Consider the following 15,133-nt stretch of genomic DNA (forward strand, 5'->3'; position numbering starts at 1 on the left):
AGTGGAACTTATCTGGCCTAGAACGTTAGTGGGAAGGGACCTCAAAGCCATGTGGTTGATCCTCTCACACCATGTTAGAATCACTGATACAGTATTCCAGACACATTGGCCCCTACTCTCCTCAAGTCCTCAGGCCAATGGGAATATCACTGATTTGTAAGACTGTTCTTTTCATTTTTGGTCAGGTCTAGAAAATTCTGTCATGTTAGTAAGAATTCTACTTTCTCATAGCTTCTACTCACTGTTCCAGCATCAGCTCCTTTGAATGAATATATTCCTCTTCCTACATAAGAGCCCATTCACCTTAGCCACATCGCACTAAGCCTGCTACTCACAAGGCTAACTGCCCCCAGTTTCTTATATTGTCCCCCATGCATCATGAAGTCTAGATTCCTCTCTTTCTTGCTTTCTTCCCCTTTGCATTGCGTTTTATCCATATTTCTTAAAATGTCATACCTGTGTCTGGAAACTGTATTCTGTTTGTGATATAACCAGTTATATCAGTGTAAGGAAATACTACTTCTTTTGATACTGGCCTTGTATTTCTAATAACATAGCTGAAGATTGTGGTGGCCTTCCTAAGATTTCACATTTATTTATAATCTATTAAAGTACCCACCCCTTTTAATTAATCAGTTAATTAATGGCCCCATTTCTTCTTTCAGATTTTGACTCATCTTCCAAACCTAAGACTTCTTTGAATTTCTAGTTTGTCATAGAGCATACTAGCTATCCCTTTCAGCTTTGTGATGAGCTTGTGATAAGCTATTCATTCATTCAAGTCTTTGAGAAAAGTGATTAGTAGGAATGGGACAGTAGCAGGGTGGTGTGACATTCCACAGAAACCTCCCTGCAGGTTGGTATTGACTCACTCTGGGTACACTGAAAACTGTATCTTTCTGTCTTTTCCAAAAGAATTCATGACGCTAAACTTTGTCAGAAGCTTTACGGAAGTCAGGTTGTCAGTACAATTCTTGTATTTCCCAATTGGTGATTCTGTTGCTGAAAGAAAACCCTCTAGAGCAGAGGATGGTAGACTGTGTGACCTGTAGACCAGATTTGGCCCACTGCTTGTTTTTGTAAATACAGTTTTATTGGAGCATAGCCAATGCCTGTTTTCTTATTATTATCCATGGCTGCTTTCACGCTATGGCGGTCGACTAGTTGCTTCAGAAACCATCTGGCTTGCAAAACCTACAATGCCATTTGACTCTTCACAGGACAGGTTTGCTGATCTCTGCTTGAGAGTAAGGTTGATAGTAGCCAGGCAGGCTAGACATGTAACGTTATAATGGGAGAGGCTGCCTGTATTGATTTTAGTTGGGACCAAATATTACTGGTGATTTCTGGGTGTGAGAAGAGACCCGGGAGTCAGCAGTCCTGTAGTTAGCTCTGGGCTAGAAATCTGTGCCTCAGAAGATTTCATCTAGAAACAACCGTGTTTCAGAGAAATTGCCTGAGCTACCATACAGATGGTTTTTGCACATATCTACCAAAGGAATAGGAATGTTGGCTTCATTTTCTTGCTTCCAGGGGAAGAACGTGAAGCAGGTTTGGCTTTATGCTTTCCAACTTTGGGAAGTGTTTCTGAACCCTTAGCTAATCAGGAATCAGTAATGTCTGGAGAAATTACTTGGTTAAGGAAACAATATGGCATCTACTGACTCCGTTTTTTTCACTTCTTCAGCCAGATCTGTGCTTTCTGCTGGTGTCTGGCCGGACAGGGAGTCCAGTGGGCCGACCCGTGAAGTACAACATCGTGGGAGTGGGGAATCTGATTGGTCCTCAGGTTTATGTCACCACAAATGGGGCTGTCTACATCCTGTTTGGCTTTGGTAAGAAGCAAAGCTAGTTTTTTTGCCGTTCCCCATCTGTGTGTGTGGTAGGCCTCCCTTCTGAGACAGAGGGAAAGTTTGGGAATTGCTGACATCAGTCAGCCCTTTTGCCACCTCCTATCCCAGGGGCCTTTCATTCTCTGCCACCCGTGGCCGGTTATTAACTCAGCTTTCCCCAGCTGCCTTCTCCAAAGAGAAGACTTCTTGCCCAGAATCTGCTTCATTCCTTTCCCCATTCCATGTTGAACCATTCTGGGTGGGATCTGTGAGACCCATCTTCTTTTTTTTAAAGATTTTATCTATTAATTTGACAGAGAGTGCACAAGCAGGGGGAGCAGCAGAGGGAAACGGAAAAGCAGGTTTCCTGCTGAGCAGGGAGCCCAGTGTGGGGCTCGATCCGAGAAATCTGGGATCATGACCCCAGCCAAAGGCAGACGCTTAACTGACTGAGCCACCCAGGGGGCCCCTGTGAGACCCATCTGATCAGGCTCTGTGTCTCTCGCTCAGATCCTCACCCTGGGAGAGTTCTAGTAAATTCAGCTTCTCAGTGTTGGTTCTTCCTGTGGTGCTAGGAAATATCCAAGCTGTCGCCCTGCGGGACATTTTTGTTCAGGCCCAAAATCGAGACAGCTTACCACCTTCTCTGCAGATAGAAGAGCCGGAATGGGAGAAGCGAAGATCCATCAACCTGTCTGAGCTCATTGACATTTACAGGTAGGGCAGATATCTGACCTTGTCGCAGTTCAATCTCCTGAGATCTTACGAGCCATGGAGTCTCCACTTTTGAATTGGGCCGGTGAATAAGGGGCCAGAGAGGTCTGTAGGGGAAATAGCGCTAGCCTTCATATACCATCTTCCTATCTGGTGAGGTAGAAACGTTCTTTTCTTGGGAACATAAGGTGTTGGTGATCATGATTTGTGATTCCTCTACACACAGACTGCAAAGAAGGAGATCTGTTTAGCGTTCAGAGTCAGAGAAGGGCAGGCTGAGATGGGGTGACCTCTAGGCAGGGAGAGAGATTTATGTAAAAAAACCTGCTTGTAAACTGGGCAGAAGTATCTGCCCTACTCCTTTTCTGTGTTTTTCTCTTAGTTGAAGAATCGTTTTGACAGGAGCAAGACTAGCATCTGTGAAATCTTATTTTTTATTCTTGTTTATTTCTTAATCAAAAGCATGTCCTTTATCACATGTGGTGGATTTTACCCATTTAACCCCAGGCTGGGGTAGTGATTGTCTTCATTCTCTTCTGTCAGAAGTTTCAGATCATCTTCTAGCATTTTCTCAGGCACTAGCACATTGTTTCAGTAAGAATTGGGCAGGTATTAAATGGAATGGTCCCAGTTGTTCAGAAAAAGAAATAATTCAATGCAGTGTAGACCATGAGTTCCTGTCCAAGTTCAGTGACAATCTCGGGCCTCCTGTCCAAGTCTCCATCTGCTTTCCGTGCCATTATCTTTGGCTCTGTTAACCTCCCCCAGAATATCCAACGTGAGAGATCTGGCCTTGTGGCCCTTCTCCTAGGAGTTCCTTTTGAACTGGCATGAATTTTCCAGGGATTCTTGCTTTCTAAAATGAGATTCGACTGGAATGACACAGTGCCTCCCTCATAAGATAATGGTGGGAGGTGAATACAAGAGTATAGAGAAACACGTACCCCGAGAGAAAGAGCCCCAACTTGTGGCTCCAGAATCTCATCCAAGCCAGAGACTAACCATTGGGTCTTGTTTAATTCAGCGATGGTGTTGAGCTACTGCAGATGGTGAAGGCACCTGATTCCAACTGCAGCAACCTCCTGATTACAACCAGACAAGGCCTCATCCTGCTACGGGGGCAAAATCTTACACCTTCCTGGACATTGAGCCTGCAAGGCCTGCACAGGTTTGCCGTGTGCTCCTCCTAAGGGTTGTAGTTTTGATATGCTTTCCCATGTTTAAAAATTGCTTGATACCTGGGGTGGTGCGGAAGAGGGAGAAAGAAGTCCTTGTTTTCCTCTCCTTCTGCTTTACTACTGATCGCTTAACTTTGTTCTCATTTGTAGCCAGCCTACTCCTGGGTATTTCACTGATGATCAGACCTTAGACTTCCTTCTCCAGATACAGGATGGAGTTGGGATGAAAAAGGTAAAACTTTGGGACTCAGATCAATGAAAACATCTAGAAAGTCTATTTGTTGTGTCCAGCCGTATGCTAGGTACTGTGAGAAGTAGGAACCTAACATATGGTCCCTTCCTTCAGAGAACTCAAAGAGTAGCTGAAAACTCACAAGCTAGTGCTGAGATCTGTAGCATTGGAAGCTTTTCCAGTTAACCCCCTTCCAGTATGTGAATTCCCTCTTCTGAATTCTTTTTTTTTTTTTTTTTTTTTTTTCCAATTTATCCCTCTTCTGAATTCTTACAGTTAGGCAGTAAGAACCTTCTGAAGTCTCTCGGTGGGGAAAGGCAGGCATAAATAAACTTAGTACTTCGGTACCTAGTTTCCAAAGCTCTCAGAGAAGGCAGGATATCTGGGGGGGCTGGGTTATTATGGAGGACTTAATAAGGGAGGGAAAGATGAGCAGGACCTCGAAAGTTGAATTATATTTATATGAGGAGGGGTGGATGGGAAGGCCTGTCGGGTCAGGACCACCAATGCCTGAGGCCCAGAGATGGAATGGTACGGCACGTTCCAGGAGCACTGAGAAGGTCTTTCTGATTTTACGTGAGGTTGTATATTGTGAAGATACAATGATTGGATAGGCAGTTTTCATTCTCTCTCTCTTTTTTAAGGATTTATTTATTTTAGAAGGAGAAAGTGTGTGTGCACACGCATGAGCGGGGGAGGGGCAGAAGGAGAGGGGGTGGGAGAACCTCAAGCAGACTACAGGCCCAGCACGGAGTGGACGCAGGGCTCAATCTCACGACCCTGAGATCATGACCTGCACTGAAATCAAGAGTTGGATGCTTAAATGACTGAGCCATCCAGGCGCCCCCAGTTTTCATTCTTATTACAGGGAGAATTAAGGTTTTGAAATTTTTTTTTTTTTATAATTAACCTAGCTTTTGTGTTTTTTTTTTCACTTTAAAATATGTATTTATATATTGCACACTGTTACCTGGGAGCCAACTCAACAGTTAATCATCGCCTCTAATGTCCACCAAGTTCCGCTCCAGATGCACAGATAATGTCTCTGGAGACACAGAGTTAATGAACACAAGACCCTGGTCCTATGCAGCTCCTAGTCTCTGGGGTGTGAGTACGCACACGGCTCTGCCACGCCACGGCGTGTGCTAGGTGGAGGTCCGCACAATGCCATGGAGGCGCAGGGAGCAGACAGAGGGAAGGGAGTCAAGAGGTGCTCTGTGTTGGTTGCGGGCTAGATGTTCACATCCTGAAAGCAGAGAAGTGGTTCACTGGATTGATATGTAAGGAGGAGCCAAGGGGCATTTCCACCACAGAGCTCTGAGTGAGCTCAGCTGATGGAAGGCCCTGGAAAGCAGGGCGGCAGCGTTTAGGTGAACGTACTGGGGGCACTGGGGTCATTTGGTCCTGAGTGGAGGACAGAGCTGATGATAAAGGCATCACTTCAGGGAGAGTCTTCCAGCAGTGCTGTGTAGGAAAGAAACAATGTCCAATTGTGTTTCAAAATAATTTCAGGTAGAGATTGGAATTTTCATTGGCATTCCTGGCAGGATTAAGGGAGAAGGGTATACATAGCTTGATTAAGAGCTGAGCTGCTGGGGGTTTAGACCTGGAATTTAACCTTGGCTCCACTACTTTCCGGTGGCCTCGGGCAAGTTACATAACCTCACCTAACTGTAGATTCTACGTCTATAAAGTGGGGGTTGTGATAGTACCTGGCTTCGTAGGGTTATCATGACAGGAAAATAATGCATGTGACTGGATCCAGTTTTTTAGTGTGGTGTCTCAACACTTTTGTCCCGCGACTACCAGAGGGAATCTTGAAGTGTTGGCTCGGGGCGGGGGTGGGGGGCAGCTGTCTCCCCAGGCGGTGCGGCAGAGTCCGGGCAGGGATGCAGAAGGGTGGGTCTGAGGGGCTGAAGAGTAGGAAAGTGATTGTTGATAGGGGTGCAGTCCTTCCACTCACCGAAGAACAGACACTGAGGACAGGGGCTGGGGCTGGGTGGGGAGTTTCTTATGGATTTGGACCAAGGAGAGGCTCTAAAACTGAGATATGAGGTATTTGGGGTGAGAAGGAGATATATGTGCAGCCAGGGATTAGGAGCTCAGTCCCCTTAGTTATCCTGTGAGTGATGCAGCTGAGGAGTGTATTTTCTCCTAGTTGATTTGCCTGTCTCGATGTGCTGTCTTGACTTTAAGACCAACCTAGGGCTGAGCTCTGTATGCGTGACACCCAGGAGTCAAACCTGTAAAGCTTGGAGCACAGCGCGTAGCACGGGCATCCACTTGGTCACTGTCCCCTCAGTGGGCGCTGCGGTCATGGGCTGCGGTCGTGGGAGGGAAGGAGCCGGCAGGAGGTGCTGTTGTGGGCGTCTGGTGACAGCACCTCCCCTCCAAAGGGCTGCTGTTTCTGGATGAGGACCGCCACAGACACTGAGCACTCTTGAGCTCCCTCCTGTCCCCGAGCTGCCTTCTCTCACGTGCAGAATGACAGGCGGATTGGGTGATTTCTAATGTCCCCTTCCTGCTTGAGAATTCAGCAGACCTTTAAACTCTGCTAAGTGGGGACAAGGGCTGTGGAAAACTAGGTCTGGTCCCGAGTCACTGTTTAATGCTTTCCGAATGCCTAGCTTGTTCATGTGGAATAAGCTCAACCTGTTAATATACATGAGTTTTCATTCTCTTGTGTGTTTCCTTGGCCTGCTGCCTTTTTGGGGGGGTGGGAGGGAGGGGCAGGAGAAGAGAGAGAATCTGAGCAGGCTCTATGCCTGCTGCAGAGCCTGATGTGGGGCTCCATCTCAGATCACGACCTGAGCCGAGATCAGGAGCTGGTCACAGAACTGACTGAGCCCCCCGGGCGACGCAGCCTGCTTCCTTTCTGAAGGTGGGCTGTCCTCACTGTCTCCTCTTTTGCAGATGGTGGTGGTAGATGGGGACTCAGGCTCCATTCCCTGGAGTTACAGTGCTCCCTGTCACCTGAAAGAGACACCAACCACCTCAGCAGTGACTGCAGACCAGAAGTCTGTCTTCCTCTTTTGGGCTGAAGGGACATCAGCTGCATCTCCCAGTTCTGTGAGTGAGCCTGGGGGGTGTGGGATGGGGGTCCTTTCGTCACTCAGTGAGATGACAGCTGCTCTGCGGGGCTGACTGGGTCTGGACGGTTTAGTGGAGCAGCCACGCTTCTAGGTGGGTGTGGGTAAAACATAGCAGCACCCGATGGGCAGGGCTAGAACCTGCTCCCTCCTGAGCTCTGCTTGTCCTGGCCTTGCCTTTCAGCTGCAGTCAAGGGAAAGCTGATAGCAGCCCCTGGCTGCTGGCTGCCAACAGTGGGAGGCTAGATAAGGGATAGGTCCTCTCAAGATGCTAGGTCCAAAATTCCAGATGATTCACATGTGCTGTAGTCAAAGAGAAGTAACGGTGACTGGTCTGGAGGGGGCAGAGGAGGGTTCATGGTGGGTGAGGCTGGGCTTTGAGGTGAATAAACTGAGTCTGCAAAAATGGCATGGGGCAGGGATAGCCAGGCAGTTGGAGAGAATATCGTTGAAGCTGAGGTTGAGGGTTTGTCTGGGGGAATTACAGGGGAGAAGGTCCGATGCCCAAAAGGCAGATTTTCCAAAGTCTTTCTTTTTTCTTTGAAGATTTTATTTATTTGTCAAAGAGAGCACAAGCAGGTGCAGTGGCAGACAGAAAGAGAAGCAGGCTCCCTGCTGAGCAGGGAGCCTTATGCGGGGCTCCATCCCAGCACCCTGGGATCATGACCTGAGCTGAAGGCCTATGGTTAGCCCACTGAGCCACTCAGGCGCCCCTCAATAAAGCCTATCTTGACCAGCACCTACTCTGTGCCAGGCACCGTGTTCTCCATAGGGACCTAAGGATAGACTAGAAACCGTGCTGCCGCTCTCTCAGAGAAGGTCCACAGATGCTGGGGGGACCCAGAAGGATGAAGAATCCTGAATTCATCGACTATGCACTCTTGGACAAGCCATCTAACTTTTCTGAGCCTCATGCTCTTTATGCATCAACGAAGATGCTAATACAGTCCCTCATTTTGAGGATCAGATTTACTCAAAATCTAGATTATAGTTGTAACTCTGCCCTGCCCTAACATGTGCCCACGACAGTTTACCTGACATTTTAACTTCCTGGTTTCCTCATTTAATAAAGCGAGGGGATTAGAACAGGTGACTCTCCAATGTAAGTGTCTGTAAATAACCCCAAAACAAAGGTGTGGTACAGATGCTGTAATAGAAGCACAAATAAGAGATTTAGCTAGAAGCACAAAGGGAGGGCAGCTGGGGAGCTTTCTCTAAAAGAGGTGGCCTTCAGGTGTGGGATCTAAGGATGAGGATTGTTTTCAGTCGTGGAAATGGGCTCCAGAGGATTGTTAGACAGCCTAAGGGGGACATAGGGTTAGATGGGCGTAGGCAGAGGTTAGGTGGAGCAAAGATGCCAGTCAGACATTCTGAAGCTTGGCTGGCCAGGTGAATAACGGTAGGAAGAGGCTGGAAAAGGCAGATTTGGGTTAAGTGGTATAAGACCTTGGCTTTCAGGCTGAGGAATTTGGGCTCCATTCCCTTGACGTTGAGAAGGGAGTTTGGCTCTTTGCTTGTCATGTGGATGGAGTCGACGTCTGTCCTGTCAGGTGTGGGACTCTGAGGGTCCGGGAAATGCCCTCTTCTGCTGCGCGGCACGTGGGGGCAGTGCGGCTGCAGCCGTCCTGCCCGTGCTCCTCCTCCGTTCATGTGCTTCTATGCTAAGAATACAGGATTCCTGTTTCCTCCACTAGTGCGGCCAAAGGTAATCCCGGGGTGGGGGAGGCACACAAGGAGCTCAGTAGGGCAATCATTTACTGACCTGTACATGGTCTTTCACACGCGTGCGTGTGAGCCGAACGTCATCCCTGCACAGAGGTCAGGCTGGCAAGGGCAGTTCTTGTGTGCATTTCTTCTGCTGTGGGGACTTGGGGGGCTGCCACTTGGAATTGGAATTTTTGTTTTATAATTAATGATTTTCTTCTGTCTGGGCAATGCTCTGCTTATTTTAGAAACTGAGATTTTTGTGATTTTAGCTTGATATTTGTAATTGGCTTCAATATCCAATGAGAAGAGGTGTCTTTTCATGTATACATTTTGTTTCCACAAATCCCCACCTACTGCAGGAGATGGCCCAGTGTTCTAATACTCCCACAGGCAGGAGACGAAGGGTTCTTCCCATCCAGGCATGCACATTTCCATTCTTTTTTTTCTCATAAGGGAGAAAGCATTTTCTAGCTCTAGTGGTTTGAAGAAGTTGGTGATTAGTCTGTTTTCAACTCTCTGGAATGTGTCTCTTGTATATGAGAGTTTCTCTCAAACACATGCTTGTAGTTGGGGGTCAGGTCATAGCCTCTGAGAGGAGTCCGCAATCACCACGGTCTCCTCTGCCCTTTACATTGGAGGGCTGTCACATGTGGGAATGAGAGTTAACTACGTTCTTCCCTTTTGCTGCTGTCAGGATGTCATCCCCGGAACTGGGCCACCCAGCCTTCACCACCTGTACCTCCTGCATCCAGCATTCCCCTCTATTCTTCTGGATCTGGCCAATGCCACAGGCACAGTGACGGCTTCAGAGGGTAATGTGATGTGACGGTGGGGGCTGTGTGCACAGATGAGGGGAGACAGTGTACTGGCTGTGTGTGTGAAGATCCCGCTGTCTCAGTGAGGGAGGGATGCAGCAGGGGGTGGGGGAGTTGAGCCGCTCCCAGGCTTCCTCAGGGCCATGGCCGGAGTGCCCCTCTGGGAGCAGCAGCAGGCTCTCAGGCTAAGGACCCAGCCCTCGGAAAAGGCTGAAAGCTGAGGGCAAGTGTGGCCCGTCTCAGAGGTCCTCAGGTGCCTGTGGTTCACGCAGCGGCATTCAGCGGCCGTTCGCTGAGCATCATCTGTGTGTCGGGCACGGTGCTGGTGCTGGGAGTACAAGTAAGACTAGACTCTTGACCCTCTAGGAGCTGAGGATTTAGAATTACCTGTGAGGAAAATGGTGGGGGTAGCATGTTGTCTCTAGGACATTGGTGTAGGATCAGTGGAGACTTTCTTCTGACTAGTGCAGAAGATGCCCCTTGCATAGGAGTGGCTGCCAAGAGAAAAATTAAGGGAAAAAGAAAAATCGCACAGAATCTGACCACCTGTTACCCTGTTAACATTTTGGAAGTAGTCTTCAATTTTATGTATGTATATAAATAATACCATATAGCAAAATTTGGATCAAATATTATTCGAGACCAGTAATTCAGGCAGTCAGAACCCTGGAAACTCATCCACCGCGACCTCCTGGTCTTGAAGTGTCTGATGGGCTCTTCCTCAGAGATCCTTTGCCTCACTCTGAACTGAGGGAGTCTGCAGTTCTTGTGGCGGGGGAGGGGAGGGTGGAGGGTATGGGGTGAGGAAAACCAGATGGGCCACTTCTCCTTTACGTCTTTCCGTATTTTCTTGCCATTCAGAGGCTTGCTCTCCATGTACAAACTCATTTGCCTGGAAGTTAAAACGTGCTTGTGACTCTCAGTTTGCTGGGATACATTAGGAAGAATACTTAACAAGGAATTTGCAAGAACCCCTGCCCCCTGGCTTTGTGTGTGGTGGGGAGCAGGGTCAGGGAGGTGGCATTCTACAGAGTCCTGTGGTGGGCTCTAAATGAGTTGATGGGTTGTTGTTGTTGTTGTTGTTTTTAAGATTTATTTGTTTGACCGAGAGAGACACAGCGAATGAGGGAACACAAGCAGGGGTAGTGGGAGAGGGAGAAGCAGGCTTCCTGCTGGGCAGGGAGCTTGGTGTGGGGCTTGAATCCAGGGCCCTGGGATCATGAGCTGAAGGCAGGTGCCCCTGACTTGTTTTTCAGTATTAGTGAAAAACATTATTCAGTGAACATTAAATAGTAGTAATTAGGAATCGAGACCCTTTTTAGTACAACAGCTGTTTTAAGGATAAGGCAAAATAAGAGCTGGTGAAGCAGATAGCATCTGCGACCGTGTACTGATAGTCCAGGAATTCTCCAGAGTTCTAGTTTGCTGTGCTCACTTTGCTATCAAATTGTCACCATAGTTGGCATATCCTCATTTCCTGATTTGGGGCTTTCTTAGAAGCAGCTTCGGAAAAGGAAGGGTCTAAAGACCGAGAGGAATGAATGTGCTACGTTGCTGGCATCCTGGCGTTCCCCACTGTGCACCCACTGTCTAGCCCAGTGCTGGCATTTAATAAGTGTTCAGTAAACTTTGTGGATGAATTAATGAAGGGGTAAATAAATGAATGAATCTAGTTGCAGAATCAAGCCACTCCCCTGCTAGCAGAAGTATTCTGTCCTCATTAATTGCTCTTGTTTTTGTCCTTCCTCAGTTGGAATTAACGACCTCTGGAAAGATGCCTTTTATGTTACCAGGACAACAGGGCCAAGCTCCGAAGGCCATCTGGCACCCCTGGTGGTCAGCAAGCTTAGTCTACGGTGGGCGCTGATGGAAGGCCAGGTGGTTCAACTTGAGGACACCACCCCCAAAATTGGCCGTGGGGAGCTGCGAAGATTCCTCTCTAGAATAAAGTTTGTTGATCCTCCCCACCAGGTGAATCTCTTCTGAATGGTTTATTTGATTACCAGTAAGGGTTTGGGGCAAATGCTACCAAATCCAACTTTGTTCTCGAGAAAGTAGATGGGAGTAGGAGCCCTCTTGATTAGCTGGGTGTCAAGAGCCAGCTGTTCGAGAGCAGCTCTGTTTTCTTAAGGTGCGTTATGACCATTCAGAAATGGTACTCAGTTTTTGTTTTGTTTTTTTTTTTAAAGATTTTATTTATTTATTTATTTGACAGACAGAAATCACAAGTAGGCATAGAGGCAGGCAGAGAGAGAGGAAGGGAAACAGGCTCCCTGCTGAGCAGAAAGCCCAATGTGGGACCCGATCCCAGGACCCTGAGATCGTGACCTGAGCCGAAGGCAGTGGCTTAACCCACTGAGCCACCCAGGCGCCCCGGTACTCAGTTGTTTTTAGCTGGCAATAGTACTATCCCCTTAGGGGACACTTGGAAATGTGGGGTCATGGTGTCTATTGTCTCAGTGACTGAGGGGGTGGGCATGACCAGTATTTTCTGGGTAGAGGCTGGCGGGGCTAACAGCATGCCACACTTGTAGCAGTTACGTATCCAAAGAATTATCTGGCTGCTACCCTCACAGCCCTCAAATACTGTGGTCTAGTTCAATGTTCAAGAGTTTATCAGGGAAAAAAACAAGGTTTCTGGATCTTTCTGGAAGGACTTATGAGCTTTCCGGGTTAAGCAGAAGGACAGAAGAGTAGAGAAATAGCTTGGGTTTCCTCCATCGCTTTGTCATGAAAGGAATGAAAGTCGCTGATACCTGCACTTTTTCCCCTAGATGTAGTCTGATGGACTCTTCCGTTTCAGAAGAAGTGAACAGAGTGGTACCATCTCTCTCCCAGCAGTGTCAAGTCAGTTCTTTGGAGAGAAGGAAGACTTCACCTCATTTTACCACCTCTGTGCGATCGTCACAAAGCACTTTGGAGGGCACGTTGGAGTTCTCTGATGACGGCACGATCCATTGGGCTGGGGTTATCTGACCTCTAACTTTTCAGTCCCTGCATTAACCCCCTCCTCTAGGCACTCCAGGGATAGTTTGGAAATGTGAATCTTATGGTTTATTTTTTGTGTCTAATTTATAAACTCCTGCTGGGAAATCCCAGTGAAGTTCTTCCCTGGAACATTTTGTTTTGCGTTATGCCACATGTGTGTATGCATTGGTGTGATGATCAATTAGTTTCTCGATCTGTTCTAAGCTCCAGGGACCGAGTTTCTTGTCCTTCTGAAGTACACCTGGTTTGTTTGGTCATCTTGGGATTTCCAGTGCCCTGCCTCTGATCAGGGTCGCTGGTCCTTGCCTTCCGTGTTCTCTCATCGCCTGTACCTGGGCTTCTTCCCACCCTAGCGGCAGGGAGACAAGACAGTGGGAGGAGGCTGAGGGAGCTGTCCTCGCATTTGCAGCTTTTATCTTCAGTAGCCTTCCACCTCACAAACTTTCCAGCTCTGCACACTTGGTGACCGTAGCTACCACCACATTCCTGCCGGAAGGGGAGCAAGAGCAGTGCGTAGTTCATGAGCGGCCTCTGATGGAGTCTGTGTGGTATCATGTGGTCTGGATTGGCCTGCCGGTCCTGACCTTTTCCCTGCTAACTTCCGAAGTGCTGGGGTGTGTGTGTGTGTGTGTGTGTGTGTGTACACACGTACGTGTGTATGCGCGCTGTCCTAGGTCGTGAAGTCAGGAACGACTCAGGCAGGCAGCCTAATCCCTGCCATAACTCCATTCTGCTCTCTTAGCATCTCCTAGGGGCCATCCTCTGTACTGCCTCTCATTTGCCCGCTTATTCAGAGATAGTTTTGCTTTGCTTGCATGAGAGCAAAGCTGTTCCTGGATTTTTATCCTTGACTCCCACATGCAACCATTTTGCCTGCACATCTTCCTTGTAGAGCCTTTGAAACACTGTATTTTGAGAAAACTCCAGTGTAAATACTCTTTTATAATTGGTTAAGTTCTTTAGAATTATCACCAGTGCTTACTTCTCCCTTCTTCCATAAATATTACTTCTCTTAAGTTCTTTTCTAAACTTCTAGGTCATTGTTTATATAGCAGAAAGTCCCACATTAGCTGGTGGAGAACTACTTTTCTTCTTGAATAATTTTGATAGGTCATACCCGAGTGCAACTCAGGTTCTGTCTTACTTGAGCCTGTATCTTTTTAGCTTGTATTAATAAAGGGAGTCGAGACAAATTTATAGAGATTACAGAAATTTAGGGATCTCAGATTTGAAGGGATGTGTATTATTTGCCCAGTGGTAGGCATTATGACATAACAGAAGTTTGGTACCAATATCAGGTTGGCCTGCCAGGTTTCTGGGCACCCCCTTGACTTAGGGCCCTGAAAGGAAATTTAATTTCAACACTTTGGGAAGCTTTGTGAACTTGGGGGAACAATGAGAGGATATCCAAGAGGATAGGGATGATTCTAGATTGACTTCTAGAGTTTGAATCTGGGTAGAAGATTCTAGGATCTTGTTTAGCCTACTAGAGGATTCTGAGGACTAATTTATAGTTGACTGAATAGCTAAAACTTGAGTTGTGGTTCTGTGGCCTGGGCTGAGCCATCTGCTTCTTACCCTTGTTCTTCACCATGTTGAGGCTTTCTGGGAAAGCCATTTTGGGTAGAGGAGCAAAATGCCAAGTCGCTTCCTGAGGGCCTGATTTGAGTGTATCCTTTTGGGTAGAAGATGGTGTTTATGCGGGGTGAGTCCCAGAAATAAGAGGAAGCTAGAAGAGCATCAGTCCCTAAATTCTTCATGGTGTGTTTACAAACTGTTGTCTTAACTCTGATAAGTTTGAATCCATTTTTGCTAGACACAGGACAGGCTCTACAGCCAGGGCAGGTTGGAATGGTGGCAGAGGACTGCAGAAGCTTCAGGTGACCAGCATGGGTGTTAGCTGGTCAGGTGTGTCCTGACACTCCCTTCTCCTTGGAGGCACCCACCCTACCGGACCTCTAAGATAGGAAGCGCTCCTCCCATCTCCCACTCCCGCAAGGCCCCTGTGACTGCCTCTTAGGGGTAGCCGTGACTTGTGCGGGTATAAGGACCTTCCTTCTCCCAAGCTCTCCTCCTTGCTATCCGGGTAGCTCCTTCCACCCTAGACAGCATCCTCCCCTCCCCCAGATGCTCTCCGCTCCCCCTCCCTGTCGGGTATGCTGACACCAACCCCCTTGAATGTGAATTGCTGCTTTTATTGCCCATACTACAGACAAGCCAGCTGGTATATTGTCAGGAAGCACTATTTAAAATGTGAATTGTTGCAGAACAAATAAATACTATATAGGAAACATTTGTGTGTCATTCTCGTTCTTTTTAGCCATCAAGTGGTTTGTTTTCCCTTGATGGAAAAGAGGAAGGAGGTGTGTGTGGGTGAGTTGGGGATCCGGAGAGCAGTGTATGTTCGTTGGGGAAGTGTCCCTTTCCATAAATCCCCCAGGAAATAACTCTAGTGAACCATTTCTGGAAGTGGACCTGTCCCTGCATGCTGTCCCTACATGTCCCTGCATACACTTCTCATATATTCTAGTTTCCTGGTGGCTTCTACGGTAATAATTAAACTTTCATTAAACTTTCA

At 47.6% G+C, this 15,133-nt stretch overlaps 1 protein-coding gene across 1 annotated transcript in view; it reads left to right on the forward strand.

Moving 5' to 3' along the window:
* The window catches only part of FAM234B (family with sequence similarity 234 member B), a 34,276-nt gene extending 19,430 nt beyond the window's left edge, over positions 1–14,846 (forward strand). Inside the window, exons 6-13 of the mRNA XM_044226580.1 lie at positions 1,688–1,835; positions 2,408–2,549; positions 3,571–3,714; positions 3,875–3,956; positions 6,870–7,025; positions 9,447–9,564; positions 11,318–11,538; positions 12,342–14,846. Of these exons, the coding sequence (XP_044082515.1) occupies positions 1,688–1,835; positions 2,408–2,549; positions 3,571–3,714; positions 3,875–3,956; positions 6,870–7,025; positions 9,447–9,564; positions 11,318–11,538; positions 12,342–12,347 (1,017 nt within the window). The 3' untranslated portion in view covers positions 12,348–14,846. The remainder of the gene's footprint in view (positions 1–1,687; positions 1,836–2,407; positions 2,550–3,570; positions 3,715–3,874; positions 3,957–6,869; positions 7,026–9,446; positions 9,565–11,317; positions 11,539–12,341) is intronic.
* Positions 14,847–15,133: the final 287 nt, after the last annotated feature.

The sequence above is a fragment of the Neovison vison genome, chromosome 12 (genome assembly GCF_020171115.1).
Source record: "Neovison vison isolate M4711 chromosome 12, ASM_NN_V1, whole genome shotgun sequence".
NCBI classification, from domain to species: Eukaryota; Metazoa; Chordata; class Mammalia; order Carnivora; family Mustelidae; genus Neogale; species Neogale vison.